We start from the raw sequence: 16,472 nt of genomic DNA on the forward strand, positions 1-16,472 counted from the left end.
TTTTTGTCTGCAATGCTCTGCTTCCATCTCCTGGGCTTTAAATGCAAGTAAAGCTGGCTAATGGTCGTTGTGCAAAGAGAAGATCATCTGCAGTATACAACATGCAGATCTCAGATGAAATATATCGCATAGGCTACATGGAGCAAAGTGGGCTACTTGCAGATTAATTAAATCTGTGGGATCAAAGCAGTGCAGACAAAAAGCACACTGACAATAATGAGGTTGCGCGAAAACCCAGAGACCAGCCAGTATTCCTATACCTATACCATGGATGAAAATGCACTATCTATGCAAAATGTAAGATAGATGGAGGCCTATTATAATCATCCAAAATGGAAATTGCAAAACAAGTAGAAAATAATAATGCAATCTTCTTCTACAAGACAGTAGGACTATGTAGCTTAATAGTGCTGGACCTAGTTGATTGTGTAGTATACTTTTGTGGTGAAATTCCAAAACAAATCTGTCAAATCACCACTGATGAGCCTGGGACTTTTGGGGGTCCCTGGGGCCCCTGGCAGTTGGCTGTTGGATTACCAGCCTTGCCTATCGTTGATATCCTCTGCTGGTTCTGACCTGAGCAGTTTACATTATCTGTTAAACAAACGCATGGGAATCATATAAAGCTCTCCCTGGAGCCCTGTGTGGACTTGCAGCAGGGGTTAATGATCTTTAATTAAAGAATGGACTCTATTATGGTGGCGGAACTTCTCCTCCCGGTGTAAACGTTACATCGCTCTTTAATGATGATCGGAAAACCCGAGTGAAGAAGAAATGTGACAACACTTGCTGCGAGGCTTCAGAGCGTTGACAGCTCCAGGTTTGCCCGTGCAAGGGCAACAAAACGGACCAGGAAACCCCGAGGATCAGGGCCTCCTGTCCGGATGACACCGGCAGGACCCAGCAGCCACACTGCTCTCCTTAGCTAGCATTAAGCTAAGCTAACAAATGTCTTCCCTTGATTCGAAATAACTGCAACGCTAAATGGATAACCTAATTTTGACAACTTTATTTGAGATGTGTGGGAGTTGTTAAGGAGTTTTCGGCCACCGGATGGACGGACAACATCCTCTGTAGGACTGCGAGTGAGTGAAAACTGCGAGAGGTGCTCCAGGTGAGACTTCTATTGCAGTTGACGTTAGCTTGCTAGATAACCTAACGGTAGCTAGTCTAGGTAACCTACCACGTAGCCTTAGCTAGCTGTCATGTAACCACTAATATCCTAGCCTCAAAAAAGTAGTTATTCTACTGTTAATTGGTTCACAGTAACTTGATGCGTTTCGCTTTTTTTTCTTAAAAGGTTCACCGGATTTTGATCGGCATTATAGCATTCTCCAATGTTAACCAGCTAACGTTAGGTTAGTTAGCGTTAGCCGAGTTAGTCAACATACTGTCAGTAACAGTAACGAGTTTACCATCATCTGTCAAGCTGTCAGTTTAGATGAAACATCGGTTAACTTAAATAAAGTTGAGCCTATGGCTTTGTAATGGAAGTTTATATGAAGCAACACATTTTCTCTAGTTAACAGACTAGATAATTAAAAATTATTGTTTTTTATTATTTAGTTATTGTTATTGTTTTGGGGTGACACATCGTTTATGTGCCTTCAGATAAAAGTCTCTCAGATTTAAATTAGTAACGTAATGGTGACAGAGGGGAATTATCTCCCTCACCAGTAATGTCCAGATCCAGTGGCTCCTCACTCATTCAGTGAATCTATGGTTTGTCATTTTGAATTTCCAATATGCATTTTATGACAGGTGCACCTGCATCCCAACATGCTGGAAAGAATAGTCATTAATGTCCACCATATACCAGAATCTGTTATAACATGTATTACATTCTGCTTGATTTCAATGTATTATTTAAAATAAACATTTCCTGTCAGCTTTCTTACACATAATTAAATTATGATTTTTTTTTTTTTTGTGCTACTCCCTCTTCTCTTGTGTGACAATAACCCAACCCAGTTAGTCCAACAAGTCACATTTGCATTAATGATTTGTGTCTCTCTTTCAAGGCATGATGGAAGGACTTCACAGCCAGGCTTTAGGCCTGGACCCACGCAGGCAGGAACTGCTTGAGGCTCGCTTCACTGGAGTTGGTGTGGCAAAGGTTAGCATCCCTTAATATCATAATAGTTGTTTTGATGCTCAAAATGATCAGCTATTGTAAATATGGACTGTTTGTGCAGATGTTACACTTCAGATGTAATGTATCAGGAGTTGCTTTGAATGTATTTTGTTGTTGAGAAATTTAAACGAGGGTTCCTTGTTATCCCTGCAGAAATACATTGTGAGATAGAAAAAGAGTAGATGCGAACATGAGCAGCCGGTCAGCTCTGTTATGTTAGTCTAGTCAGTTTAGAAAAAGCTTGGAAGTCGTCTCTATTTCCAGTCTTGATTGATGCTCTGTGTTCAAGAGCTTCCCTCGGTGGAATGATCTTGTCTCCCGAGCGAAAGCTAAAACAAGACGAGCTCTGTCTTGGCTGACATGGGAGCTGGCCAGCAGCTCTTTGTTTCAGTGGAGACCAGTGACACTGAAATGGCAGCGCAGCTGAAGCTCCCAGCGTAGGCTGCGTGCTATGCTGCAACCCTGCTGTTGAACTGGGTATTACTGTGTGTGGGTGTGTGCGTTTGACAAAATGGCAACCCCTGAGAAAGCACTCGCTATCATTCCGGCTCCGGCTTACAGTGTGGAATGAATTGTTCGGCCTTGCTCACTGTGGTATTAAGAGAGCGAATGAGTTAAGGCTGCTAGTATGATGACTACAGTCAATGTTCAAGACATTACAATGGACATGTAGTATATGTTAGGAGAAAAACTTTGAACATTTCTTGCTGTATTTGTGACCTTGAGCAGGAGAATGACAGCTGGCCTTTTTAAAAGCATTATCTTCCTGCACCAATTAGCCTGCTGTTTGTTATTCGTCTCTTCAGGCTGTGCAGCTGGCCATTAGTGGGATGATGACACCAACTGATTTTACCAAGAGGATGTGAATACGGGATTAGTAGATTCAAAATGTGATGCATGTGTATTATACGCTCGTAGCTGAGCGTCTTAGCTTAATGACAGTCATTTTAGAGCTATAAGTGTTCGATGTGTGTGCTGAAATTTCGACAAAAATAAGATGCAAGGAGTGGAAAAATAACAGAAGTAACTTGTATCACAATTGTAAACTCCATCCCTCTTTGGTGTACATGAGTACTTCATCCACATTTTTGTAGAGAACAGCATTTTCCATTATGCTAGATATTGTCATGTAAATAGCTTACAAGTCTCTAATTTCCAGTCCTACTCACAAGGATCTACGTACCAGTGTAGCGCATGACTAAACAAGCAGCTCTAATGTGTGTGTGCGTGTGTGTGCTCTGTGTTCCAGAGTTCAGCCAACAGTGAATCATCCAACCAGTCTCTGTGCAGTGCGGGATCACTCAGTGACAAGGAACTGGAGGTTGGTTGGGGGTGTTTCAATCAAAAAAAATCAAGTGACTGTGTCCTCGTCTGCAGGCCCTCTGACCATGTGTGCACTTTCTGGCTTTCAGTGGTATCCCTCGTGATTGTTTGTGATTTTGGACAAGTGGTCAAGTATTATGTATGCAGTGGTGGATGCTAATGCTTGGGTACAGTGCAGTGTGTGTGTGTGTGTGTGTGTGTGTGTGTGTGTGTGTGTGTGTGTGTGTGTGTGTGTGGTTCATCTATTCATCCATATGTCAGCAACCAGGATTTTAACACATGAATTGAAGGTTCCAGGTATGAAAAGTGCCAGTGACCGCATAAACAACCCAAATACTAAACATAAAAAAGAAGCTGCTATAAATCTTACTGCATTGTGGTGATACGTTTCTTTCTAGCGAGAGGTACAATTATATACACATAATTAAAGTCAATGAAGTTTCTTAATATAATATAATATAATGGAATACATTTTGGTGTAAAAGTCTAAGCTAAGCTGTGCTGCTTTTTTGCTCACGCTAGACACCAGAGAAGAAGTCCAGTGACCAGAGATGCAGGAAGAGAAAAGGAGACACCTATGACAGCAACAGCCAGGGTAAGTCTGCTTACTGACGGAGAGAACATATTCCAAAATGTTCAGCTTGCCTGTATGTGTATATGCTTAGGAACATAGTATAGGATCAAATGATTACAATGTTTTACTTTTTTTTTGTAGGAAAAGGGAGAGGGCACAAAATAAGTGATTATTTTGAGGTGAGTACTTCGTCCTGGTGACTGGTGTGTTGTTTCAAATCACTCTCAAACTTTGGTGCGACGTCTTCACCCTCACGTTCCGCCTCTGCCAGTACGGTCCTTCATCACATTCTTCCTAAATAACAACTCTGTCTTCTTTCTTTCTTTCTTTCTTTCTTGTCTTTTCTTGTTTTTTTTCACTCTCTGTCACCCGCCCTGTGTGGCCAGTTTACTGGTAGCAGTGGCTCTGGCACCAGTCCAGCCCGGGGCCTCCCCATGCTGGTGCGCTCCTCTCCCCAGCACTCACTGTGTAATCCTCTGGTGAGCACCAGCATCCATCTCCATTAGCCTTCTACTGCTTTGGCTTCTCCTCAGTTGGTTTGCTGTTGGTTTACCTGCTGGTAAAGCTTTAGCCAGTGTTAAATTAGTCTCTGTCTATTTTCTCTTAGTATCGGTATCCTCTTAATTGGAGAGGGTTGGTTAGGCATGTATCAATACATTTTGTTTTATACCAAAGTGTTTGGTTTGTCTGGATCCCTTCAGCCAGTGGAAGTGATGCACATTCATTTGCATCGGGGTTGTGAAAGAGATACTTTACTGAAATATTTTTGACTTTAACAGAAATGGAAAACAAGCACGAAATGGAGTGAGTAGCCATGACAGGTCAGCTGAGTGTGTGTGTGTGGTTATTAACTGGAAGGATGAATGTAGGATAAACTCTGACCATTGGCCGTAGTTACAAACAAGCTAACGTTGTTTTTAGATGTTACTTTGGTTGTAGGTTTAACTCAATGAGCTGGCATGTGAGGCAGGGAGGACGAGTACAGGAGGGCCATGTGTACATTATGTAAAACTGGTGCCTGCACTTTCAAATGTATAGTGGCTTTTGCTGACCATCTTGTTTATTAATCTAATTAAGAACCTCTTCACCTCCCATTTTCATTCCCCTATGTTAAGATAACATCCTCATCACTCATACACAACCGTGTTCACTTCCTTCTAAACAGCGTCTTCCAGTGTATATTGGTTTTATGTACAATTGTTTTTCAAGAACTTGCTATCATATTTGAATTTGGTCCATTAAAAGACCCGTGTAGTGACAGATGTACGTGCAACAAAACATATTCATTAAAACTGTGAGATTTGACAGCACTCTATAAAGACCTGTTCTTTCTAAACCCCTCAGGTCTCATAAAGCAAAGTCATGCTTGGCAAAAGAAATGATAGAAGTGAAACATTATTTATTTATTTAAATTTAACAACTCAATACCTGAGTAATTGTTTAATAACATTTTCAATTTAGCTATGTTATTTGTTCCTTTTGAACTTTTTCAGCTATTTTATAATTTCCCTTTGCTGTCTTTATTACATAATTGTTATGTTTTCCCCTCTGTGTCTTTCTACCTTTCTCTCTTTTGTATGTCTCTCTGGAATGCAGTTTCAGCAAGGCAGTCCTTCGTCCACAGGCTCCGCCCACACAGACTCTTCATCTTGCAGCTCTGTGAAGACGGCCCCCACACACTCATGCTCACACAAAGCCATCCAGGTAAAGCACTGGCTGACCTGGGCCTCAACTTAACACCAACTTTTCAGATTCTTCCTTCAGTATATTTTCCGTCACAATGTTAAAGCCCCTTTTTGTTCGGTTTTGAATTAAAGCACGCTTTGTATCTGGCTCAGCCTTTTACATTTACCTCTTACAAGAACCGATGATTTTTGATGCATCTTCACACTTTGCTTTGCCATTTAAAAATGACACTAGTTGCTCAAAATGTGCGAGAATTAAAGGTCACATTTCCAAAGGCCTCGGTACCCACACTGCAGTTCTTCTGACACAATACTTACAACAAACATCGAGCTATCCTTGCAAATTACACTAATTGGCCTAATTAAAGGTCAACATTTTGAATTCACGTCTACTATCCAAGACACCAACGTCTGATTTTGATACATTTAAGATGATGGTGTGTTTTGTTATCGACTGGCCCAAAGGCGTGTCTGCATCAGTTGAGTCTGATGAGATGTTAACTGTTGGCTTGTCGTCGTCTTCGCCCTTCTTCCTTAGTCAGAACTGACGCTGCTGAAACTGACAGCACTGGAGAAGGACAAGAACTCTGACCTGGAGAAGAAAGAGGGGAGGATAGACGACCTGCTGAGGGTAGGATAAGAACATATTTCAAATCTGATGAGCTGAACTTAGTCTGGTCTGAATATGAAAGTAGAATATTAGGCCCATTCACAAATGCCGTTAATAATCACTTCACAATCTTGACAAATGTGCTTCCACTTGTCACAACCAAGTAATTAACCTGCACCAGACCGGTTGCAGCTCATATTAAGGATGTGCTCGTTAATTTTCAAATGCCATATTTTGCTTAAAATACATTTGGTGTAAATGTCAGCAAGCATCAAGTCAGTTGAAGAACAAAACAGCCTTGAATCCATGTCGTCATTAGAATTAGATGTCAGAGTGATGATGTGTTTTGTTGTTTTTTTTGCAGGCTAACTGTGACTTGAGGCGGCAGGTAGATGAGCAGCAGAAGATGTTGGAGCGCTACAAAGAACGGCTGAACAAGTGTGTGACCATGAGCAAGAAGCTCCTAATCGAGAAGGTGGGTGTACATACAGGATGCATTTGCACAAATATGTTTGTTCTTTTAAAGAGACCGCTTGTGTTAGCTTGATGAAGCGTGCATCTTTTTCCCGTAGTCAAAGCAGGAGAAGATGGCTTGCAGGGACAAGAGCATGCAGGATCGCCTGCGTCTGGGCCACTTCACCACCGTACGGCATGGAGCCTCCTTCACCGAGCAGTGGACAGATGGATATGCCTTCCAGAACCTCATCAAGTCAGCATGCAAAGAGGCACAAGCATATGTTTTGCATTTACTCCAATCTGCACACAAGGGTGTTCACACGAGATTGTTCTTACATGTTCTAGGCAGCAGGAGCGAGTCAACATGCAGCGGGAGGACATGGAGAGGCAGAGGAAGTTGTTAGGGAAGAGGAAACCTCCCTCCATGGCCCAGACACCTCCACCCAGCCTGGAACAGAACAAACGAAAGAGCAGGAGCAACGGCCAGGAGAGTGAAGCGTAAGATTACAAATAGTAGCTCGATTACTTCACAAGAGTAGATGCAGATCTGTAATAAGGAGGCTTTGTATTTCCTTATCCATTTGACCTGGTTATAAAGTTATAAATTACAAACTGTTGCCACTTTATCTCACACAGGTTGTCACTGGCAGAATATCATGAGCAAGAGGAGATTTTTAAACTTCGAATTGGTTATCTAAAAAAGGTACAAGTTCATCATTTTAAAGCAGCCTTTTCATTGTTTTTGGATTTGTTTCTAACCTAGAGACCGATAGTACTGCTCGTACCTGTTTCTGTGTATCAGGGGTTGAGGTAGATGATAGATTTGTGTGGTTGTACGCAGGAAGAAGCAGAGATCCAGGCTGAACTGGAGCATTTGGAGCGAGTAAGAAACCTGCACATTCGGGAGCTGAAGAGAATCCACAACGAGGACAACTCGCAGTATGTATCGTCTCAGTTTAACATGCTTTTCACAAGTTCTGTATTCTGCTTTTATCTTAAAAACACAGTTTGAAAGAGACAAATGTTTAAAAACAAAAGTCTTTCTCTATAGATTTAAAGACCAGCCCACGCTGAACGACCGATATCTGCTGCTACATTTACTTGGAAGAGGTGGCTTTAGTGAAGTTTTTAAGGTAAGCTTGTGCCATTTAACCTTAATAATATAATATAATCTTTTCCTCTATGTTGTGTCTTTTTGAGTAACATAAGGTCAGAATTTTATTGGGATGTGACTCACACTCTGTATCCAGTAAACAGCTGCTGATCCAGCGTTCAGTGGAACGTTCTGGTTCTAGTCGGCTTCTCTCACTTTGTGTTTATTGATGTGGTATGTTTCTTTTGCAGGCTTTTGATTTGACAGAGCAAAGGTATGTGGCCATTAAAATCCACCAACTTAACAAGAACTGGAGGGAGGAGAAGAAGCACAACTACCACAAGTGAGTCTGCAACTCTGTGCACGCCGCCTGCTCTTCTTTCTTTGCCTCATTGGAAATGTTTCTATCTAAGATGAACTTTTACATCTTCAAGCTTGAAGACTGTTATTTGTGATGTTTTTACAAAGTTACTAAATGGTTAATGTCCTTTCAGACACGCCTGTAGAGAGTACCGAATCCACAAAGAACTTGACCATTCTCGAATAGTCAAACTCTACGACTATTTCTCACTCGACACAGACTCGTAAGTGAATCATTTTACATAAAGATTATAAATGTCAAAAATGCAACTACAATGCCTGTATGTGCCACATTGAAGTGCTCAACGTCATTCTATTTTTAGAAAAACAACGTGTCTTATGTAGTGATGAACCTACAGAGACTAAGCACCTGAATCTGCAGCTTCTGCAGCTTCCACACCGCTTTACAGCGAGTTTCAGTGCATTCCAGTCTGCAACTGAACTGTTTTGGTTTACTCTCATCGCTCTCATGCGGTTGTTTTCTGTGTAAAGAACACTGTACACTACGTTCTCGGTACCAAATGGCAGACCGACAAAGTTAGCAACTAGCTAGTAAACACAGTGGAGCATTTAGCAGCTAACGAGCCAGATATATATTTATATATATACCTCAAGAGTTAAGACGGATCTAAAAGGCTGCAGGTGTGGCCAGAAACATTACTCCAACTTGTTTGCTACAAAGTTTGCCAAACCAACTTAAAAGGTGATGAAAACTTCCCAAATGATGGAATGTTGGATTACCGCTTGCAGGTTCTGCACAGTGCTGGAGTACTGTGAAGGCAACGATCTGGATTTCTACTTGAAGCAAAATAAGCTGATGAGCGAGAAGGAGGGCCGCTCTATCGTCATGCAGATAGTCAACGCCCTCAAGTACCTCAACCAGATTCACCCCCCCATCATCCACTACGACCTCAAGCCCGGTATTTGTCTTTTTGTCATCCCACTTCAGTTATAGAATAGTGGAAAACAGCACTATTCTCTGTCTATAGAGCTACAATCAAAACTGAATTTGCCACTTTTGAACAATTCTACATGCTATCTTTTAGGAAAGGTTACTCAGGGCTATGTTCACATTACAAGCAAAAAGGCCTATTAAATTGAGCTATACGTTAACGGAGTCAGGTAGTAATGACTCCCAACAAAACCTCCGTTTTATGTTTTTGGAACAATGGGCCATCGGACCAATGATTAGTCCAACATGTGTGTTACGTTATTGGTCGCAAGCGAGGCGTTTCAGGGCAGAGATCCGTTGACACTGACGTCAGATACGAGTCACTTCAAACGTGAACAGTTGAGGCAGAAAGATCGGATCAAGGGAGGACAATTGGAATTGAGGATTTAGCCCCGTAATGTGAACATAGTCGAACATCAAACGAATCTGGGTCAGATTGTAATTAAGATCAATATTAGCACATATGTTTGTGTATTGAAAGATGTATTTATTCCTCCAAAAAAGGCCGTTTACATATGTTTGTTGTTTTGCTTTAACGGTTGCTTTTACTGTTGTGGTTTTAGGAAACATCCTGTTAGTTAATGGCATAGCTTGTGGAGAGATTAAGATTACTGACTTTGGCCTGTCCAAGATCATGGATGACGACAGCTACAACTCTGCAGATGGCATGGAGCTGACCTCTCAAGGAGCAGGGACCTACTGGTACATAGAGACACATTTCACTGCATTCAGCAACCAAGCATTCATTGAATTCACTTCCCCTCTTCGTTTGAAGATGGTGCTGAAAGAACCTCTTTCAGTCTCATGTTGTGGTCGTGTGGCTCACAGGTACCTGCCTCCCGAGTGCTTCGTGGTGGGCAAGGAGCCCCCCAAAATATCCAACAAGGTGGACGTTTGGTCAGTAGGGGTCATCTTCTACCAGAGCTTATATGGACGCAAGGTAACCACTTGCCTGCATTCTTTGACAGGGATTTTTGTTGTGAGATTTGTCAGCTCTCTGTTAACCGTCTCCCTTTTCTCTTCTTCCAGCCGTTCGGTCACAACCAGTCACAGCAGGACATCCTTCAAGAAAACACCATATTAAAAGCCACTGAGGTGCAGTTTCCCCCCAAACCCGTGGTCTCCACGGAAGCAAAGGTGTGGCATTCATTTCTTTATAAAACTCTAAAGTCACTGCACTGCTCCCATGACACTTTACGCAATATACAGCATCACTTACTCGGTTTCTTACCCCCCCCCCCCCTTTCTCTTCATAGGCCTTCATTCGACGTTGCCTGGCTTATCACAAGGAGGACCGTGTGGATGTGCTGCAGTTGGCCAGCGACCCCTTCCTAATGCCCCACATTCGCAAAGCCCTGGCCAGCAGCACACCTCAGGCACCTCCTCTTCCCTCCACCTCCGGCTGCTACGGCAGCAGTGCCTCCAACTGAAACGGGCTGAGAGAAACCGGAATAAAACCCCGGTTAAGGTCGAAGCCACGCAGAGACGTTACACACTTGATCAAACTCCTCCTTTGCTCTCTTTGTTTGTGAGCGGGCAGAGAGCACGATGGGATGTAGGGATCCTAAAAGTGTGAATGGAACCAAAATGATGGACGACGTGGTGATGTAGTAGGAATTGTGACCCACCACGATCATCCAAGTGCTAAAGAAATGAAGGGCCAGTCTGTGGGCTCAGTAGAACCCAAAGATTTGCCCATATGCATGCACTAACAAAAACCTTTCAAGGGGCTTTTTTACCTGATAAATAGTAAAAGCACCCGAAATAATTGCACAACCGACAGGCTGAGAAGTACGCCATGTGTGGAAGATCAGCTGCCTGTACTGTGTGGAAGGTTGGGAAGAAGTATTAATGAAATTTCATCCCATTCTGTTTAAAATGCACCATCTATCAAACTCTTTTTCCAGAACTAAAGTGGTCAGTTTGAAATATGTGTCCCTATAGGTTTGAACCTGGGACTTTTAGGAAGGGCTCCTACAGCTAGTCAGGAATGACTGATGACCACAGTTGAAGGTCTACCTTGATGACACGGCACTATTAGAGGTTCATAAATGACTAAATATTTTACTGGGTTACTGGAAGTCAGCTTATTTTAATTAAGTCCATATTTTTTCATGAAATGTACCCCCTCTAATGTTTCTGTTAACCTTATAGGGGGGCTGACTGAGTGAGTGCTGTAATGAGTTAAGGTTACACAGAAATAATTATGAAAGCATTAAAAAACATTTGATTAACTCTGTGGTGTCTTAACTTGAAACTTGAAAGTGGATAAACAGTACACATTTAAGAGGTGCACTGATGTTTGTTTTACCAGGTTCCATTCTGAGTATTTATTTATTTATTGAATCATTTATGCTGTTGCCATTGATATTCCGTTACGTAGTTTCATGAATGTGTTTCAATGTTCGCAATTACATTGTGTCAAATGCATTTAATCTATAAAAAAAACTTTCCACAACATTTTTTTTTTTCACAGCATGAAATGTTTTATTTACTCAAATCCCACCATCAAAAGTATCCATCGTATCTAAAACAGACCCATTTAACGTCATGGTGCAGAGTACGAACACAAAGGAGCTGTATCAGTGTAGCTCTAAAAACAACGGTTCACCTGCAACGTATGTACGCAAGCGGCAAACGCAATGACTGCATTCGAGGTGAATAAAATACTGACACTCTTGTTGAATACTACACAGTGTTAGTCTATTACAATGATCTCTTACAGCTCATGTATCTGGAACATTGACAAAAATATTGTTCTCACTGAAGAAAGTTAGTGATTTCAAAGGTGTGCAGAGCAAGGAAACTTGAACTTGATTTAAGTGGTTAGAAGTGAATTTGGTGGAGATTTCTTTTAAATTACATTCTAGTCTGAAGACGTGCGAGGTTGTCTTGATGCAACGTCAGCGCTTTAGAAAAAGCCAGATATTAATTAGGGAAGCGGGCGATAATAAGAAATAAAGAGACTTCCATTTGCAATAACATGTAGTTATCTCACTCTGCTCGATAAGGGAGACGTGACAACAAACCGGGCTGTCTTTCATGCTTCCAAAGTGGGCCCCCAATTTATCTACAAATACAAATTATCCCGTCTTTGTAACACGTAAAAACACAGACAATCTGGACTGAAGATCTACAACATTGCTTCATGCTGCTTTTGTACTGAAAATGGTACAAACAAATCCACTTATTTTTTCCTTTCGCCAAGTAAGTAATAAGATTCACACAAAATCCATCCATCAGAGGAGCATACGCAACATACGCAACATCACACCGCATTGTCCAGAAAGTCTATTTGTTGTAGAACTGTGACGTGACCCAGGCCAGTCCCCACTTCAGGTTGGTGAGCATAAACTTGAGCGCTTTGGTCCACTGCTCCTCAGAGTTGAACTGCGTTTTGATGGAGTAGGAGCCGCCGCTGCCACCGGTGTCCTCGATCTTGCCCTTCTCCACGTCCATCCTGAGACACGGAAGAAAACAATAACTTCTTTCAGTGTGACAGATGTTGAGTTTCTGAAGGTTTTCGGGCCACCGTGGCCACCAGGCCGGTCTCTCTGCTGTTCAGCTCGTTAAAAGAATGGATTTGGTGTGATGTTTCCCCAGTGTGTCGGCTTCAATGTGTGTGAAGCACCAGGCCAGAGTAGGTGTACTGTACATTTCTCAACTGGACTCGGTGAGATTTGACTGTTGATACTGTGAGCTTTATAAGGCTCGTTACAGAAGTGTTTTTGTTCATGATGAACTGGAGGCCACGCTTTAATAATTAAAGCGGTTTTATAGCCAAAGCTTTCCCAAATGTCCCTTACTTGCCACAATAGCGTAATCAAAGCCGACAATTCTCCGGCTAGAATAAATCAAGGTAATGGTTTAGAATGTGCATTCAAACTTCATTAATATTTACAGCTTGCACACTCATATTTTATTTTCAGAATGTGCACATCGTGCCGGTCTGCGGGTATCTGACCTGTATGGAAGGCAGAAGCCAGTGTCTCCTTTCTCCACCTCCTCTTTGAACTGCTGGACACAGTCCAGGAAGGCCACCATGGCGTGGTCGAACTTATTGTCCCAGAAGAACCTCAGGCCACCTGAGCAGTACAGAGGAAGTTCCTGGACAAACACAAGACAGAAAGAAAGGGCAGAATTGGAGCCTGGAGGAGTTTTTTTAAAATGATGGGAGAGCTGTGTTTGAAACTACTGTATGAATTACCTTGGACTTGTCTGTCAGGGACTCTAAGTACGAGTGGTTTCCGTATGGGACAAGACGATATCTGAAGAGAGAAGTGCTATTTCAGCTTCATTTTTGCACCGACTTGCAGAGTATTTGTAATAAACCGTAATTGTGAACAACTGTGGTCAAATAAAACAAACAACAATGTGCACCTCTGGAAGCGCAGCCCCATTTTGTTGGCCAGAGCGTGCAGCAGCAGCACCGTCTGCCCCCAGGCCGCATTGATCTCATTCCACTCCACCGGGACGCTGGGAAGTCGACCCAGACGGAAGTTGTTTATGGTTCCAAACTGGCCGCTGTGCCTGGACGAGAACAGAGACAAACAATTCTCAGTCAATGGGCATTGACTTTGTCCCGGAGGCCCATATTCAATATTTGCTGAGTCATGGTTGATTGGTTGACAGAAAAACACAATTATTTGTTCTTAGCATACACAACAGCATTTTTGTGTGTGCGTGGCATAGCATACCAGATGTGAAATGTGGCATTGAAGACATTGGTCTTTTTCAGGCGATCTAGCTGAATCTGGCAGTAACGCATCTGGTTGTCGACACTCTTCAGCTCATCATCCAGCTCCAGCTGTTGCCGTTTAAACTCGCTGTACTCCTTCTGGTACCTTTTGGCACGAAGCAGTGGAAAGAGACTGAGCCGTTAGCTGCGGTCTCATTGGTAGAACTGTCACATTTTAATACACAGACCCTTGGGTCACTCACTGTAGCTCCTCTGTGTCCAGCTGCTGAGAGTGGACCCTGCTCTGGCTCAGGTCCTGGGCCACAGCAGCCCTCTGCTCCTCCACTGTCTCCAGCTCCTGGACCAGAGCATCCTCCTCCTGCTTCAGCTGATGCAGCTCTGCCAGCAGGGTCTCCTCTCCCTCCACCTGCAGGTGTGACAGCAGCTCCAGGCACTGCCTGAAAATACATAAACATACAGCGTGTCATTACACGCACACACTTACTGTTTATGAGTAGGCATTTTGAATATTTGCTGTGCACCAGCTCACTTGTAATTCTGGCATTCGTTCTCCGTGATGTTGAGCTGCGTGTCCAGGTGATCAAGCAGGGTGTCGGTACATTCCTCACACAGCGGGTGGTCCACGTCTGTCTGGCCCGACATGATGTCAAACAGGTCACTGGTCACCTGGGCGGGATCAGAGCTTCAATGAGTCCACTTTAGCAAACTGCTTCGTCAACCGCCTACTTGTCTGCTATTCTTGCCAAAATCATATGAGCAGAGGAAACTGACATAATGGAATTTTTTCAGCAAAGTGAAAGTAGACTTTACCTTCAGCCTACGACTAAGATTTTCCATGGTGCCACCATCCGATGCTTCTCCAATCAGTGTGAAGCTGTTGGCGCTCTCTGTTGACATCATCCTGTAGGGCAGGATTAAGTGGTTCAGTCAACGTCGCTGCTGGATATGCTGCATTTGCAAGTCTACCCACAGCTCATTTGACAGAGGAACATAACAACCAGGAGATAACCAACACGTATAAATTAAAATCAGTATCAGTAGGACTTGAGTGCTCACCGTGCGGGAGGGATGTATTTTCTTGACACTCCACCTTGCTTGTTTTCTACAAAGGTCTCCTGGAAAGAAAATATAATTGTGAGACACTTATGCTTGCTAATACAATATTTTAACTTAATTGAAATAATGGATTGCTTAGGTCTTCTAAAAGTCTTGCAGATTAGTGATAGGGATACAGATTACTGTATAGCTGAAGTACAAACAGAAACATGACGTTAACACGCTTTAGTGCTGGTTTCTTTAAAATATGCTGTAACTTTTTAGTAATTTAATTTACATACGTTTTTGCTAATTGGCCAAAACCATAACACTTAATCATAAATTATGTGATTGCTGTAGTTATATGTATTGGCCCACATGTAACTTTGCCACAGACAAAATATCAGTTCCCCTTACGTCACAACTTGTGATGCTGGCAAGTGTATTGTGTGATGCAGCGGCTTGGAGCGCAAGACAAATTTAAGTATATCTTATCTTTGATATGCCTATAGAGAGCGGATATAAGGGTTACTGAACTAGAATGATGGGTTGATGGTAACAGTAGTTGCTCAACACAATAGCTCGCATGAATTCCACTTATTTGGAGTCACAGTCAGTGTAATCTTGTGGTGAAAATATCCTGACAGAATACTACTACTACACACACAAACACACACACACACACATATATATTATGCTGTACCAACCTCTGGTGCTGTCTCCCCATCAGTGCTGTCAGCCCGTTTGCTGGGAGTCACTGTGACCAACGGAGCTGAGGAGGAGAGATGGATTCATGTCAGATGGAGCAGTTTGAACGCCACTACACTTCCTCTCCCAAGCGTTACATTTTACTGCACCGCTGACTCATTCTCCTGGGTATACATACCAATGAGTTCCTGGATTGTGACCCGATCGAGCACATTGAACGAGGTGTCCAGTTTAAGCGGCTGACAGCACCGCTGGCACACGAAGCTGACCTGCATGGTTGTGCTCGACGACTTGGAGCCCTCCATCGCTACAAGAACAAAAACACTCTGTAAATAGCGAATATGTAGTGATTAGTACTAATGACAGTTTGACTGCCAACGTCTCTATTTAACAGTTAACGCCAGCGATTGTAGCTTTCTTGCTAGTTGACGTTAGCTGTTACTAAACTGCGAAGCAGCTGGCTAGCTGACGTTAGCTTAGCAGCTAGCTTGTGTGTAACATCGAGGGTGCACAAACATAACATGGACTCACTGTCACTTGTGAAGAACGAAAACTATTGCATAATAATCCTGATTTGCTGGCGTTTAAAATTAGATCACTTCTCATGTATTTAGCGTGACTGTTGCATTTTGCACCTCGGGACTTCTCTTTCCACTTCCTTGTTGTTGTTTATGGCGGAGGTGACGTCAGATTAAGCGTGAAAAGTCACGAGGAAAAACCACCTCGATAGACCGTAAAAAAGTAAGAAGCTATTGATATTAATGATTTATATTGAGCACAAAGTCACGTTGGAATATATTTTTTTCATACATGACAATTAAAGCTAGTATTTATTAAGCCTGG

General features: G+C 42.6%; 2 protein-coding genes across 4 annotated transcripts; one reads left to right on the forward strand and one right to left on the reverse strand.

The window, feature by feature from the left end:
* The first annotated feature begins 662 nt into the window (after nt 1-662).
* LOC306712856 (serine/threonine-protein kinase tousled-like 2) lies at nt 663-11,637 on the forward strand. 2 transcript variants are annotated; one of them, XM_079182293.1, is made up of 21 exons: nt 663-1,114; nt 2,022-2,116; nt 3,384-3,455; nt 3,980-4,052; nt 4,173-4,210; nt 4,418-4,510; nt 5,628-5,735; nt 6,255-6,347; nt 6,691-6,801; nt 6,899-7,035; nt 7,128-7,280; nt 7,419-7,485; nt 7,624-7,721; nt 7,834-7,915; nt 8,127-8,218; nt 8,370-8,459; nt 8,986-9,155; nt 9,751-9,889; nt 10,016-10,127; nt 10,217-10,324; nt 10,444-11,637. In XM_079182293.1, the coding sequence occupies exons 2-21, from the start codon at nt 2,024-2,026 to the stop codon at nt 10,615-10,617; spliced, it is 2,103 nt and encodes a 700-aa protein (XP_079038419.1). In that variant the 5' UTR covers nt 663-1,114; nt 2,022-2,023; the 3' UTR covers nt 10,618-11,637. The 2 variants fall into 2 exon arrangements, with proteins under 2 accessions (XP_079038419.1, XP_079038420.1); XM_079182294.1 differs by lacking the exon at nt 4,418-4,510.
* Nucleotides 11,638-11,668: 31 nt separating this feature from the next.
* On the reverse strand, nt 11,669-16,297 carry becn1 (beclin 1, autophagy related). 2 transcript variants are annotated; one of them, XM_079182295.1, is made up of 12 exons: nt 16,161-16,297; nt 15,808-15,936; nt 15,629-15,693; nt 14,943-15,001; nt 14,697-14,787; nt 14,416-14,552; nt 14,129-14,323; nt 13,885-14,031; nt 13,568-13,717; nt 13,395-13,455; nt 13,152-13,294; nt 11,669-12,647 (listed from the first exon to the last, which is right to left on the reverse strand). In XM_079182295.1, exons 2-12 carry the CDS (start codon nt 15,932-15,934, stop codon nt 12,479-12,481), a joined length of 1,344 nt encoding a protein of 447 aa, XP_079038421.1. In that variant the 5' UTR covers nt 15,935-15,936; nt 16,161-16,297; the 3' UTR covers nt 11,669-12,478. The 2 variants fall into 2 exon arrangements, with proteins under 2 accessions (XP_079038421.1, XP_079038422.1); XM_079182296.1 differs by having other exon boundaries at nt 16,265-16,295.
* Between the last annotated feature and the right edge of the window lie 175 nt (nt 16,298-16,472).

The sequence above is a fragment of the Pholis gunnellus genome (assembly GCF_910591455.1).
Source record: "Pholis gunnellus genome assembly, chromosome: 21".
NCBI lineage: Eukaryota > Metazoa > Chordata > Actinopteri > Perciformes > Pholidae > Pholis > Pholis gunnellus.

Bases quoted from the DNA above. Each gene is read 5' to 3' on its own strand.
- LOC306712856 (XM_079182293.1), top strand. From the start codon at position 2,024: ATGATGGAAGGACTTCACAGCCAGGCTTTAGGCCTGGACCCACGCAGG. The intron at 7,036-7,127 runs GTCAGCATGCAA...TACATGTTCTAG, and splicing joins GCCTTCCAGAACCTCATCAA to GCAGCAGGAGCGAGTCAACA. The intron at 10,128-10,216 runs GTAACCACTTGC...CTCTTCTTCCAG, and splicing joins AGAGCTTATATGGACGCAAG to CCGTTCGGTCACAACCAGTC.
- becn1 (XM_079182295.1), bottom strand. From the start codon at position 15,934: ATGGAGGGCTCCAAGTCGTCGAGCACAACCATGCAGGTCAGCTTCGTG. The intron at 14,324-14,415 runs GTGAGCTGGTGC...ATGTATTTTCAG, and splicing joins AACGAATGCCAGAATTACAA to GCAGTGCCTGGAGCTGCTGT. The intron at 12,648-13,151 runs GTCAGATACCCG...TCCGTGTCTCAG, and splicing joins GGCTTCTGCCTTCCATACAG to GATGGACGTGGAGAAGGGCA.